Source organism: Epinephelus moara, chromosome 19 (genome assembly GCF_006386435.1).
Source record: "Epinephelus moara isolate mb chromosome 19, YSFRI_EMoa_1.0, whole genome shotgun sequence".
Classification (NCBI taxonomy): domain Eukaryota; kingdom Metazoa; phylum Chordata; class Actinopteri; order Perciformes; family Serranidae; genus Epinephelus; species Epinephelus moara.
Window position 1 is genome coordinate 12,771,237 of NC_065524.1, and position 15,193 is coordinate 12,786,429.

Here is a 15,193-nt window from a genome sequence, read left to right on the forward strand (position 1 = left end):
CTTGTTTGGTGGATTGGATGACTGAAGTCTGAAGAAACAAGACATATTGGCAATTTAACAATTTATTCATTTAACAAACAGGAGCCTCAGTGGGGTGTGGAAGAACCATACAGCCTGGCACCTCCTTCTCATACTGGTCACCAGCCTGGTCACACACTGCTGTGGGATGGCATCCCATTCTTCAACCAGCATTTGTCGCAAGTCAGCCAACATGGTTTTGGCGAGGCTACCTCCAAAACAGAGTAAATCATAGCCGTTTCTAGCCCATTTTTGGGGGTGCTGAAGCACTCCTAAATTGAATCCCAGCACCCATAAAAATTGAGAGATTTTTTTTAAATTTTTTGATACTGTATGTCCTTTTTTAACAAGCTAGAAAAGTGTCAAAACCATACAGTACTTGGTTGAAACGTAATATTTTCACAACAAAAATACAACAGCTTTTTTTGAAGTGTATTTTTATTTACGTATTTGTATTATATAATACAGACAAGAAGGAAAAAGGCAGAGACAAACATTTCAAATTAAAGTCCAAAAAATAAGCCCAAGGTCCATTTTTGGTATTTTTGGTACTCACTATAGGGAGCTGGTTTACTCCAGGGTAAATTAGGGTTACGATACGTTTCTTTTATGATTCCAATCCATTCCTCTTTTGCTGTGGCTCAGCATTTAAATAACCTTGATCAGATTTGATGGTTTAGTCACAGACTTTCCCAAAAAGTGTTGTGCTTTTTTTCACAAATGTGGGAATGAAATTGCGTTAAAATGTACAAAACAGTGAAATTTATCTTGCCTGGCCGGGCAGCTCTCTGGGTGCTCAGCACCCCTAAACCTCTGATTCTAGAATCACCCCTGGAGTAAATCCTCATAGACACCCACGTTAAAATGCACAACTTTATTGCAGACATAAAAAATGGTTTTAGTCTCTATAGCTAATTTTAACATTCATGACAACTGTACAGGGTGTTATTTTTTTCATAATGTACCCATTTACATTTCATTAAAGCTCAAGATTATGCATATTTAAGGGCGGGGCTGCTACCGTGACAGGCCATCTGTAAGGCCTTGCTACATCAAATAACACCACTCACTGCTTCAACCTCTCGTCCAAATAAAGTCACTTCTGGCTCCAAAAAAAACCAAAATGACGATGGCCGAAATGCCGAACTTGAGGCTTCAAAATGGGAGTTTACAAACCAGTGGGTGACATCACGGTAGTTGTGTCCATTATTTATACCATCTGTGGTTGCAACTGATCCCAATCCTGGGGACAGTTCCAACAGCTTGCTCTCATTCCAAAGTCATCAAATACCGTTGCTTTGTCAGTGATTTTGACCTCAGATTCCTGAAGCCAAAAGCCAACTTTCGTGGTGGTACAATATGCGGCAGGGCAGCGTGAGAATGTAACTGGACGTAACCTTTCGCAGTGTTATGATACACTGCCCGTCTGCCAGATGGCACCTGTCACGGCTTTATGATACGCCTCTGGACAGCATCAGGTTGAAACTCTGCCAGTAATGATGTAATATAAGGAGCTGACTTTCAAACTTTCACTCAGAAGCCAGGTGGTTGCCTCCTGTATGAATGTGGACCCCAAACCAAGATGTTTTCTTCATACCCAACCACATGCTGTTGTAGCCTGAACCTAACCATGTGCTTTTGTTGATGTCTGCGTTGGTAGTGGCATTCTGGAACGTTAGTTAACAGCTGACGCAGAAGGATACCTGGTGCGTAATAGGTAGATGTAAACGACCACTGACAAAGAGGCGATATGTGACGACTTGGGATGAAAACGTGTTGCAATGTGTTAAAAATGATCTTCTGATTGGAGGAATAAGAGCTGTTGCAACTTCCCCGTGTTGTAACAGGCCCTAGTCTCCAGAAATTGTACCAGTGTTTGGTGCCAGGAGGAGGAAGAGATGGATGTTAATGAAAAAGAAGAGTCAATAAAGTGTTTAATGAGTAGCTATGAAAATGCTGTGAGTCATATACTATACCCTGTAAAAATCATGTGAGGCGATATCTTTTGGAAGAATGGTTTTCATCCCTCTAGCAGCACTGAAGCTGTCCAAGTTTGTTGTAGTCCAACACACTACTAAGGCACTTTGTACAGTCATGTCCTACTATTCCCTAACATATCCAATCTATTTCTATGTAGAGCTGCACGATATGCAAGAAAAAAATCACATTGTTTTTATTTTTGATAGATACTGCAATGATGATATGAGTTGAATTTTAGTGGGAATAGTAATTCTGCACTCCATTTTCACTGATAAAAATACAGAAATGATGATGTAATTTTTTGCTGGGGTCTGTATGAAACAAGCATGATCCCTTAGGTCTGGAATATGATTTGTAGGCCTGCTGCGATTTGGATATTGCACTTGGCCATACTGTGATTTTGATAGTATTTCAATTAGTAGTGCAACCCTATTTCTGTGCACTATGCAGCTTGAAATGTGAACACACACATACTGGCTAACGTCCTTTAAGCAGCACAAAACCCTGGGACACACAACAGCCACCTCTTACAGCTCTCTATAACAACACCATAGGTGAGCAATTTACAGGGACAATTTACTGCCAGACCTTGACACATCATTTGAGCACATACGTATGTGCTTCATGTACAAGCATGTCACCCTGAGCACATCATTTCTGGTGGCCAAGATATCTAACTTTACTCCAAGAAAATACACATTTTCTATCCTCTCTGCATCAAGTTATTACTTTCTCTGGCAGAACATCTGATGTCCAAGTCTGCACCACGTTGAAAGCATACACTGAGTGTCTGGTAGGTTTTTCCATTACAGGGAGCAATATGTTTTAGATTTGTAGCAGCAGTAACAGCGGTGGTGTGTTTGGAATAAATAGCAATATAATCCTCCATGGGAATAAACAGAGGAGGATCAACTGTCTAGGAGGTTACCATGAGCAGCGATTATTGCATCAAGGCTGACATGTTTTGGCTCAAATAATAGTCATGCATTCAAATTATAATTGCAATTAATACATCCATTTTATTGCACACATTTTAAGAACGTAACCACTGGGGAAGAAATCTAGAAATCTTATTCATTTCCTATCAAAACAGACTCAGACAAAATGAAATCTGAATGCCCTGGTATGAAAAGGATACTTGAGAGGACAAAAGCCACCAGGGCATCACAGACAAATTAAAGAGCAACATCTACAGAAACTCCCCGCAGTGTTTGACAGGTGATCTTTAGGACATGCAGTGCAAAAATAACCACTTAGGACCGAAGACGACAGCAAAATAAATAAAGACGCAGATGACTACTTCAAGAACTGTGCGGCACTGGCTGTATAAAGGAACCAGCAGAGAGAACACAGGCTTCAGTGGAGCCCTCTGGTACCTGATGGGTGAGGTATACACCGAAAGTGACCTAAAAATGTATAAAACAAGCAAAGTGATTCACCTTATATGCACGTCCTACACACACACACACACACACACACACACACACACACACACACACACAGAGCATCTACATAAACGAGCAGTTAATTGTTTTTGACTGACCTTCTTATTGCGGTAGGCAGAGAGAGACATTAGTGGCTCTTTTGTTTTGGTCCCAGTCTCCTGGTCTACTCCGATCATCTGGCATCTTCCACACTGCCCTACGACCTTGTGTTAATCACACAGAGAGCACATTCATTTTTGAGATATCCGCTTTTAATGCATCTGAAGATTTTATCATGTATCTCAAAGTGTCAGCTCACCACGAATCGAGTGTTGCCAATAATCAAGTGTGACCAATTATCCTCCTCAAATGGTTCAACCCCAGCGATGACTAAATTGGCTCGGAAGCGGCTAATGACATTCTGTGTGTCAAGGAGCTGATCGCCCTCGGAGTCGTCCTGCCTGAGAAAGGGAATGTGCAAATTGCATGTTATTTTGCAGCGCTACGTAAATTATCCACAGTAATGTAAATGTACAGGCGTCGACGGATCCTGATACTTTTCACTCGAGCATTGCGTATTTTGAATACCACATCATGTCTTCAAACCTGCTCCTCATTAGTTTCTGAATGAGCTCCACACTGGCACGGTTGATCATGAGATACTGAGCTTCATTCACGAGGGAGAGGGATGTGGAGGTGGCAGCTAGAAGGGAAAGACTTTATATTACCCCAGTGATTTGTTCAATTTGAGGAAAACATTGTGATCTCTGGTTTGCGCAGCCTGCATCCTCACACAACCTGAAAGCTGAGGTTCTGCTGTAATACAGAGGATGAAAAAGTGAGTGCGACTTGAAGAGATTTGTTGATATTATTAAAAACTCACAGTTAAACATACGTGATGTGGAGGTGGACGATATGGATACAATTTTCTACCACTGTGTATGTAATTTTACACAGCAATATCAATCTCAACATTTAAGCCAACAAGAAGTCCTTGAAATGCTCCAAAAAAATGTAAAGTTGAACATCTATAATTCACTGATAACCAGACAAACTCCATCTGCTGAGAAAGATTGTGCGATATGATCAAAAGCTACAGAACAGCTACTAAATGGACCTCGTTATGAGACATTCTGTCAAATAGCAATATATACATCATGATATGGTAATTATTATGGAAATTGAATGGATAAATTGTTAATGGATAAAATAACAAGGTGGAAATTAGCTCATCCAGTGAAAGACCTGAACAACTGAGACAATTCATCATATTGATGTTAAAAAAAGAACCCTGTGAATTCAACAATGCCGTAAAGCAGAGCAGCTCATTGATCCAACATTACCAGCAAAAGCATTATACAGTTATAGATATTAAAGGGGCACTTTACTGATTTCACACATGAGGGTCAGTATATTTGTCGTGAGGAGGACTAGTCAGACTGTGAAAATAGTTGCATAATGTCTCCCGTGGCTCTGAAGGGAGATTTTTAAAGGCTGAGAGAATAATCTTGATGATGTCATCTGGGTTACATCAGCTTGGATTTGGAGTCTACAAATATTTAACAGAAAGCCCGGCATTACAAACGATGGAAGATATGGGCATTTATCAGACAGGCTGGGTCAAATGAAATGATGTATTGGCTGCATAATGGGAAAGGTACGATCCAGCATGACTCATACCAGGGACTGACAGTCGAAATACATAGGGCACGGATGCAGCACAACACATCTGTTGCAACACGCCCACCGCAGAACGTATGCATTATAATCAACTGAAGCTGATACACTGACCACAGAAGCCACACTTGTCCATGCGCGCACCGAGCAGCTCACCGCAGCCCTCTAACAGATAAAAACGACATAGATTTGTGTAAAATAATGTGCAGTCAGTTTAAAAAAGATTAAAATGAAAACCACATTGTACCAGAGGCAATGCATTGCAGCAGAGCAACCCTGTGGGTTACTCTACTACAATTCCCAAAGTTTTACCCCAGTATCTATGTATTTCTATGTCCTAAGCATTTTCATTACCTTGTTACTACAAAATAAAATCATAAGGTTTGACGAATTAGTGGTCCTAGCTTGCATGTTAGATCGTAGATCAATCATGTAAGGGCAAGTGCAAACAAGTGCTCTCAAAGTCGCATTTAAGTTTAGATTTCCAGTCATGCCCAGGCTGCATGTCAGATAAGATACCACCTGCTAGCGACTACATTCCACTCGACGATGAGACTGACTTCATGATGGAAGCGGTAAATGGCGTCCCACAGCAGAGAGGGTGAGTAATGATTCAAGGTGATACAGATTTGTCACAGGTAACTGCGCGGCAACCTGTACAGGGTGTCCCTGCCTCTTACCCAGTGTCAGCTGGGATAGACTCCAGCCCTCCATCAACCCTGAACAGGATAAGCGGCTGCAGATAATGAATGAATGAAGTTGTAAAGCAGACCTTGTTTTTATATTGTATACATGTTAAGAAGAAATACACTTCATAATCCTCAGAGTTCTGCCTGCTTACTTTTTTATTATTAGCATTTACTTGTATTTTTACTCTCAGTTCTTAAAGTACGGTAATATCAGACACTTTAACACTTAAATATTATTCTAATAGGTGACTTACCCAGCATTTTCTGGTAAGATATCTGTACTTCTGTACTCAAGTATGACCTGTAGGTACTTCATCCACCACTGATTACATTTCACATTAACATAAATCAATCAAATCAATGCATCCTGTGGTTAAAACGATCCAGTGAATTAATTCAGTACCAATTAATATAGCCTACATGCTTTCGAACCGTGCATAACCAACTGCATATTAAAGGGAAATTTCGGTTTATTTCAACCTGTCTCCTATCGTCCTAAATTTGTTTCAAGTGACTAGTGACATAAAAATAATAGTTAGCATGTTAGCCGTTAGCCTAGATACAGCCGGGGCGCATAGTAGCGTCAGACCTGTTAAAACGTAAGTGAACGGGCAACCTTCAAGTGCAAAGTTAGTCCACTAAACAAGCTTTTTTTCCACAAAGACCGCCTCATATCGTTAGGATAAATGTCAGAGAACATATAGAAAACGACATGTAAACGTGTTGTCTTACCTTACCGGTGTGCTGCCATGTTTGTTTACCATTTAGCTCTGCTTTCCAAAGCGCGGCCGAAATATCGCGAGAACAAGCAGCGATCTCATACCGTGCCTGAAATCTCGCGAGAACAAGCAGCAACAGCTGGAAGGCAGAACCGGACAGTAGCCTGAAAAGTTCATTCATTTATTTTATGAAAGATTTATAGAATAATGGCTGACTTTTTGCCAGACTTCGACTTTGTGGAGGAGGAATTTGATTTTGCAGAGTTTGATGGCCGCCCTTATTTATTTGAGCCAGAATACACTGACGAAGAGCTTCGTGAAATTGAAGAACGGAGGAGGAGAGAGAGAGAGGCGCAACAGGTAGAGGATGAGAGAGGAGGAATGGCTGCTGCAAGGCTGCGTGGCTCTGGAGATTGGTGGTGTACCTGTGAATGCTGTGCCCCAGTGCCCACAGAAGAGGAATGCCTCTGTTGCAAGGAATGGGACCGGTTGCAGCCTTATTTTCAAGGTCTGGATATGACCAAGGACGAGACACCTCCACCTGGAGTAGTATCCAGCTGGGCTTTATCTAGAGCTCGCGAGATTTCAGGCACGGTATGAGATTGCTGCTTGTTCTCGCGATATTTCGGCCGCGCTTTGGAAAGCAGAGCTAAATGGTAAACAAACATGGCACCACACCGGTAAGGTAAGACAACACATTTACATGTCGTTCTCTGGCATTTATCCTAACGATATGAGGCAGTCTTTGTGGAAAAAAAGCTTGTTTAGTGGACTAACTTTGCACTTGAAGTATGCCTGTTCACTTACGTTTTAACTAGGGGTGTAACGATACATCGATCCACATCGATACATTGATACATCGATTCATTGATTAACAATCCAATTACATCAATGCAAAATGAAAACATCGATCCATATCATCTTCTTAAAGATACACCTTTATTTTGAAATACACATAGCACGTCTGTGTCACCATTTTAGTGAACAGGTCTATTTTTATTATTTTTTGTCACAGAAGAATACTGTTTTTCATTTAAATGCCTGATACCTGGAAGAGCTCAGAAATAAAATGGTCAAATCATATTCAAGTTGTTTTTGTGAGTTGATGTAAATGATTGTGTTTGATGGGCATATGATATTGCGTCATATCAATCGCAGGCTCCTGAATCGAATCGAATCGAAATCGTATCGTGACAGACTTTGTGATATCGGCAAACATCGTCATCCAAACAAATCGATATAATATCGTATCGTGATGAAGCTGGTGATTTACACCCCTAGTTTTAACAGGTCTGACGCTACTATGCGCCCCGGCTGTATCTAGGCTAACGGCTAACATGCTAACTATTATTTTTATGTCACTAGTCACTTGAAACAAATTTAGGATGATAGGAGACAGGTTGAAATAAACCGAAATTTCCCTTTAACTTGGCAAAACTCAACACGTAACCAGCAGGCATGGCACGCAAACACACACTATAAAGACGAAGTCTGTGTATATAGTAAAAACCCTGCTGTGCACAGCCTACGCATCAGTGCCCCATGTATATCAGCTGTACAAGTCAGGGTATTTCAGGAGACAGATTTGGAGAAAGACGAAATCTGTGCAGCACAGGTAATCCCAATTTTTAGTCCTTAGTTTAAGTCAAGCTCCAAAAACACAAGAGCCAACACTTCCCAGAATGCAACCCGATAGTATCTCTTCATTAGATCCTCCCTGGCTGGTAAATACTCACAGCTTTCAAATATTCTCATTGCCAGTTTGTAACGGCTTTGTGTTGAAAATCTCCCTCTAAGCCCGAGCTTAGCTATCATCAGGGTAATTTTCCCAGACTTGACAGAGGTCCTTCACAGGCTGAGTACGACAAACCATAACACAAAAACTAAAATACACATATAAAACTATTGAAGTACTAATGGCTACCTTGGTATATCAAAATGTTTTACAAATATATATTGTCTGATGGTATATATCAGTGCCTCCACAGCCCTATGAGAAAAACTCAAGTCTTCCTTCACAGACATCAGCAGTCAAGTTCCAAGTATGTTTATCTAAATGTGACAAACTAGATATTATTTAGCTATTAATGATTAATCTCACTGTATATTCAAAAATTAATATATATCATTGTATCACACAACCCCAACCTGAATGTACATTTTCTTTTATGTAATAAAACGGATGCTTTTAAACAGAGAAAGTTGCAAATGCAGAAAAAAATAACATTTCTAAATACCAAGTGAGCAGCAGAAGGTAATGTAAGGTCACAACCACAACCAGGTAGTATTAACAGGATATGTGACCTGGGATGGAACAATATTACAGATAAATTCAGGGTAAAGATATAAGATCCTGGCAGAAAAGATTCTTATATAGGTACCTCCACTAGGTCTCTTCATGTCTCGGGTAAAATCAGGACTTTGTCTTATCAGGCGGCATGGCTGTCCAAGAAATTCTGAGAGCCATGATGCAGCCTCATCCCCACAGTCGACAGTCTCCACCCTGGGGGAAGGAGGAGGATTACTGTATGTTCTGGAGGCCCAAGGGAAATACAGAGTTTGATGCTGCTTGCTATTGGTGCGACATCTAATCCAAGAATCAGTGGATGAATAGCTTTTTTTTTTAACTTGTGACTTGTCATCTGGGTATCTGAGGAGATCAATATCATCGCTTGCTTGTTGTTTGTTTTTTCAATAAAAGCGGTGAATAACACGATTTTTTAATTAAATTGAGAAGAGACCTTATAATGCCATCCACTGTAGAAAGGCAGCATCGAGAACAATGGAGTGAGAGAATGCATCGATATGGGTAAAAATACACAACAAATGATATGTGTCACCGTATATCCTGCAGCTTTCAGATCTTTTAACATTGCCAGCTCACCTGTCACCGCAAACTTTACTCTGACACACCTGATAGCTTGTGTGCATTTTATTGTTGCTTTCCAAGGGAACTGAAATGGTATCCATGCCTGCAGGGCAGTGGGAAAAAAATATAAATCCTCTAACAAAGAGAATTTTTGGCTGAAAATCCAACTGATTGAAATTTCTTTTAGTTAAGCGGTGTGTTTATTTTCAGTGAGCCGCCGACGGACTGTCTGACCTGATGCCTGCAGGAGCAATTTGTTTGAGGGCAGGCGGACTTGTGGGTGAATGAGGCATAAGCGTGGCTCTCTCTTCTGACTCAGGCACACGCCGTTTCCATTCACTACCATCCAGCTTCTGTCATACAGTAAACCCAGTGGTCCCACCGGCCAGTTGTGGACCTGCATGAAGAATGGCACAGAGTCAAAGCAAAGCAAAGGGAAAGAAATAGGACAGAAAGGGACAGAAAAGAAGTGAAAGAAAGAATTGTTTGGGTTATCCTCAAACCTCGTAGGCGCCACATGATTTGATGGGATATATGAAAATGTTGGTCAGAGTATAAGCCTCTCTGTGTGAGTCTCTGTGTCCAAATCCTCTCAATGATGCTTCTGCAGCCTTCTCCTTCTCATCTACTTTACATCTTTCTCCATTAGTGATTTTGATTCCTTCATTTAGGCTCTGGGTTGTTGCTGTGGCTTTTTTTAGCTTCTCTAGTCTCACTTGGTCCACTGTGACTGGTTTCTCCACAAAGCACTCGGCAACAAAGTTCAGGAACTTTTGACAGTCTTCAAATGTCGACATGTAGCCAAAGGACACACGTACAGATCCGGTCGGCTGGCCGTCCACCAGGTCGATAGTGTCTCCACAGACATGGCCAGCCTTGAAGAGAAAAAGGCACTGTTTTATTCTACCTTCACATGATCTTAACAGACTTTGACATTTTTCCTACTCCACGATCACTAACCTGCAGGTTCCTCCTCATCTGCTGATTGGTGATCCCGAGGAAAAACTGACAGGCACCGGTGTTACAGAAGCAACCTGTGCGCACATGGATATTGTAAAGACTGGCCATTCTGTCCACCTGAGGGCAACAGAGGAATTGTTTTCATTTTCACCAGCACTGCCTACGCATAAACATGCAGTAATTTAACTACAGTCAAACAGAAAGAAATCCTTTTATTGAATGTACCTGAGAATATCCAATTATCTGTCCGTGAGAATCCTTAATGTTGAAGTTAAGGATTGCGCCCTGTGTGCTTGGACTCTCAAACTGGCCTTCGGTGTATATCTGAGCCACTGGTCGCCCGTTGCCATGGCAAAGACTTGACAGCAGCATGTAAGTGTAGCGTGCCAAGCCAAATGTGTGCTGTTGGATGTTGTGCATGCCCCCTGAAGGCAAAAAGGGAAGATGAAGGGATACTATTGATGTTAACCTGAATCAGATCATGAGTAACTTGTATAATGATTCTGCTATTAAACAAGTGTTTAATGTTTTCCCATGAATGCTCTTGCATTACCTGTGATCCTGTTAAGAGCTTCAAAACCATGATTTAAAGCAATGATATCTAAGAAAGAGACAGTCCCGTCTTCAAATCTTTATCAAGGAGGGAGAAAACAGTGCATTTTAGACGACAATGCAGCAGCTATAGAAGTGTAAGCTTTCAGAAAATAGCCAAGATTTGGCAGGCTGTACAGTACTTTACCTGTCAGAAATGTTTGCCACCTGCACATAATAATCTTCTCCAGAAAGGTAAGCTGCTGCTGTGCCTCCTCCAAAATAAGTCTTTTTTAGTATGCCTGCTGTGTCGTTACGGACAAGAAGGGCCCCCAGACCTGTGGGGAAGCCAAACATCTTATAGAAGGAGATGGGAATGAAATCAGCAGGGCACTCCTGTAGGTTTAGAGGGGAACAGCTGACATGAGATGCTGCATCGAGCAGCACAAACCAGCGGCCGTGGTGGCCACACGCTGGGTAAAGGCGTCTCGCCTGGATGCCTTTCACATGGCTAAGGGGATACTTCCTCCCTGAGAAGTTGCTCTGTGCTGGATAGCAGAAGAGGTGTGGTGTCTGGCAAATAACATCTTCACCTTGAGCTTCATCCTTTGCCCTGTTTTCCACTTCCTGCGGGGAGACAGGCAGGGCAACCACCCCCTGGCCAGAAGTCAGTCCTCTTATGCCAACTACAGAGGTATGGCTGTCAGTGAGGTAGGAGAAGCAACTCCCTGCTTCGCTCTCAGTCTGTGGCCTCCAGGGAAAGCTCTCAGCCACTAATTTGAGTGTGGCTGTACAACCAGAAGTGAAAATCACAGAGTACTCCTCAGGGGTGGCGTTAAAATGCTGCAATACCCTGTAAGAAAATGTTCTGTTTTTCACTCATTTGATCCAGCAAAGTACCATTCAAAGGAGTCGCAGGGGCCTATTATAAATGCTTCTGAGGGCATGAATGGAGTTTACCTGTATCTGACCCTCTCCACTGTGTCATGCGTCAGTCTGCTGCTGGGGTTATGGCTGTGAGGGTTTCCTATTGGGACATATAACAATACTTAAATGCTTTGAGTTTTATGACTGAATAAAGAATAAATAAACTCATAAAAGTAACGTTTGAAAATTTTATGTGACTTCTCTCACCGTACACATTCCTTGAAATGTCCTGGAAGTAGTCCCTGACCAGAGACTCAGGGTACAGAGTAGTTGCTGCATGATCCAGGTATGTAATTCCTATTTGCAACACAAAAGCAGCCATGTAGGCGGTCAGACAGCGACACCGAGCCTGTCACTACTGCTCATGACTGAACACAAGCTTTACCTTTAATCCGTGTGAACTCCTGCTCAATCACGTCTTGGAAGTTTTCTCCATAACCGTAGTGACTCCACAGCTGCTTGAAGGTGTCAAAAGTGCAAAGTTTTTGGAAATCCATCGACCGCTTTCGGCTGCAGAGAGCTACGGAGCAGACCTCGGGGCAGCTGCAGGCGTTTCAACACAAACAACTACTTTTATACTCATTGACAATTTTCAGGGTCGAAGTCCGGTGATCAGCGGCTTAGCTTTAAAGTCCTCCTCCAGTTGCAGCCCTCGTGCATGCAACCCTCGAGACTGTTTACTGGCATGACAGTGGTGTAGCCATGTTGACATGATAAGATTTTGTCGAGGTGGAAACTCGGCTGTAATAGAGCCATATTTGTAGTAGCTACTTCGCAATCATGTGACAAGCTTTTTCTTTTTTCTTTTTTTAAACTACATTTCCTCCACTACCATGGGCGGATTATGATATAATGGGCCCCTGGGCACATATATGCCCCCCCCGCCCCCCCCCCCACCACCACTTCTCATAGGAGCAAGACACACAGACTTTGTGGTGGTTTTGCATCTCCTTGTAACAGTTATGCATCATTTTGTGGTTTTGTGTCTCTTTATGGCCATTTTGTGTCTCCTTGTGGTTGTATTCTCTTTTTGTAGTTCTTTGGGTCTCTGAGGTGATTTTCTGTTTTATTGAGGTAATTTTATGTCTCTGAGGTAGGGTTGCGGCAATATACTGGTTTTAAGGTATACTGTGATATAAAAGTTAATGGTTATCATACTGTGTACATTTGCTTATCTACAATATTGGGGAAAAAAGCAGATAATCTCCCCTTTATCTTAGTTGTTTTCAAAAAGAAGACCTTTTACACATACTTCCATTAACAAAATGGCTTCAAATTGAGATTATGGTAATAAAACGTTAATAATAATAACGTAAATAACCCTTTCATTTGTCATTCATTGAAGGGTCTTTCTGACTGATAATAATTTAAATTCTGTAATAGCGTGATACTGTGAAACCACAATGTTTTCTGAGACAGTTATCGTACCATAAAAATCTCATATTATTGTAACCCTACTCTTAGGTTATTTTGTGTCTTTTATGGTCATTTTGTGTTGCTTTGTAGTCATTTTTCACTGTTTTTTTTACTGTTGTTTTTTAGTTGTTGATGTTTCTTTGAGTCTTTGGTTTGGTCCATTTTTTAGCTATTCTGTGTCTCTTTGCAGTTTCTTTGCATCTCGTTGTGGTCATTTTGAGTCTCTTCCTGGTCTCTCCTTGTTAATTTCAGTGACATTTTGCAAGTGAAGGCCAGGGGCCCCTGACACTTCGCGACCCCGGACCTGTGCCTTGAAGGCTCGTTAGTAATCCATCCATGCCAACCATAACTTTTTATATTCTTGGGATAGTTTTTAGCATTTTGCTCTCAGGAACATTAGATAGTGTTAAATAAAGTGCCAATAGCAGCTAACCTGGCAGAAAAACACCAGTGAAGAGGAACAGGAAACTTATTTTCAAAATGGTAGTAAGATTAGTGATTATTTCACATCATTCAAGTGTACATTATATTAATATCTGAAAAAAAAAGTATGGGTATGTATTTTGAAAAAATATGTGTTTCACACACTTAACAACTTAAAGTATGTGAATCTGAGTTTTTGGCACAATAATATTTATGTCTGTAATTCTGATGTCCATGAATGCAGGAGTGAATATTTTATTTTCATGTCTCGTCATTTACACGACCTATCCCTCATGGGATTATTCAGACACTAACCAATAATGAACCAAACATCCAGCAAGTAAACCCGCCATCTTCCAACAGCACAATACATCCAGACATAAACACAAACACTATCAAGTATGCATCAGCAATATATACCTATATATTCAACATAAACATAACATAACATAAACATGTAGGCTTTATAGCATCTATTGTAATTTTAAGTAATATGAAAATGTGGCTATGCAGTACTTTACAGGCATGTGCAATATGAATAGCGATAATGAAGAGTCAGATACATTTTTCAGTGAGTTTTGCAAAATGTTTGAAAAGACAAAGTATCTACTGCGTTTGTTCTTATATGTGTAATGGTACATACACAAGTAAAGGATACTGCAGGATTGCAGCCACAAAGTAAGGTATGAAAAACCTGTTTCTTTACATCAGCTCATTTATTTAATCCAAAGCATAAAGACAAAATAATCCACACACACAAAGAAATGTCATATTTTCAATATTTTGGGATTTTTTCCTCCTTATTAGAGATCCTGGTAATTGTGAAAATGCATTGGACACACATGAAACTTTGATAAAAAAAAAGAAAAAAAAGAAAATTTGACATCATCATATACATGTACACACATATATGACTCATATGCTTTGGATATTGATGAGAAACAAATATTGATACATAAGTCATTTTGATACGTGCTGATATATCAGATTTTTGAGTGGGCTACCAGGCCTGAAAAGCTTTATTATAGCGAACCACAAATGATGATAAAAATCAATGTAGGCAGGCCTATCCTTTTTGCCATGCATTCAAGGTACCCCTCACCCTCTTTTTTATGGGTCAGTTGTTATTGATCTTCATTGTCTTACCCTACTCCTAACCTAAACCCGATGCCCAAATGCACAAAGTCTTCTAAAATGTAAAATTAAAAAAACTATTACTCTCACTTTCTAGATTAACCTTCATCTTGCAGTCCTCACAGGCACTTTACTCTTTTAATCATGATTTGGTATATAAATCCTGAGGAGTAAATGTAAGGTGACCTGCTATCTTCAGATATCTGATAGACATTAAAGTTAAACACAGATATTGACCCACATGAATATTATATTTATCCTTCAAAACCATTCATTCATAGTAGAAGGATATCAACTATACTCCCCTCCCCTCATTTTCCAGGCTATACATTTACAGAAATGTGAAATTTACACTCAGTAACTGCTTTTAGTAACTGTAATAGATTATACCAGCAAGTCACAGTGACCCCAATACATATCATCCCT

The 15,193-nt window shown here is 40.6% G+C and overlaps 1 protein-coding gene across 5 annotated transcripts; it reads right to left on the reverse strand.

The window, feature by feature from the left end:
* Positions 1 to 453: 453 nt before the first annotated feature.
* mocos (molybdenum cofactor sulfurase) lies at positions 454 to 12,523 on the reverse strand. Of its 5 annotated transcripts, none has more exons than XM_050071064.1 (15): positions 12,180 to 12,523; positions 12,002 to 12,091; positions 11,828 to 11,894; positions 11,076 to 11,720; positions 10,890 to 10,966; positions 10,562 to 10,761; positions 10,337 to 10,453; positions 9,880 to 10,251; positions 9,611 to 9,773; positions 9,392 to 9,479; positions 8,889 to 9,010; positions 4,029 to 4,125; positions 3,742 to 3,883; positions 3,545 to 3,646; positions 454 to 3,404 (listed from the first exon to the last, which is right to left on the reverse strand). In XM_050071064.1, exons 1-15 carry the CDS (start codon positions 12,289 to 12,291, stop codon positions 3,300 to 3,302), a joined length of 2,499 nt encoding a protein of 832 aa, XP_049927021.1. In that variant the 5' UTR covers positions 12,292 to 12,523; the 3' UTR covers positions 454 to 3,299. The 5 variants fall into 5 exon arrangements, 4 of the variants coding, with proteins under 4 accessions (XP_049927021.1, XP_049927020.1, XP_049927022.1 ...); XM_050071063.1 differs by having other exon boundaries at positions 3,542 to 3,646; positions 12,180 to 12,522; XM_050071065.1 differs by lacking the exons at positions 454 to 3,404; positions 3,545 to 3,646 and having other exon boundaries at positions 3,781 to 3,883; positions 3,980 to 4,125.
* Between the last annotated feature and the right edge of the window lie 2,670 nt (positions 12,524 to 15,193).

Coding starts and splice junctions, on each gene's coding strand:
- mocos (XM_050071063.1), bottom strand. CDS start 12,291: ATGGATTTCCAAAAACTTTGCACTTTTGACACCTTCAAGCAGCTGTGG. Junction 3,647..3,741: donor TTGGCAACACTCGATTCGTG/GTGAGCTGACAC, acceptor GATTAACACAAG/GTCGTAGGGCAGTGTGGAAG. Junction 3,405..3,541: donor CTGCCTACCGCAATAAGAAG/GTCAGTCAAAAA, acceptor ATACATTTTTAG/GTCACTTTCGGTGTATACCT.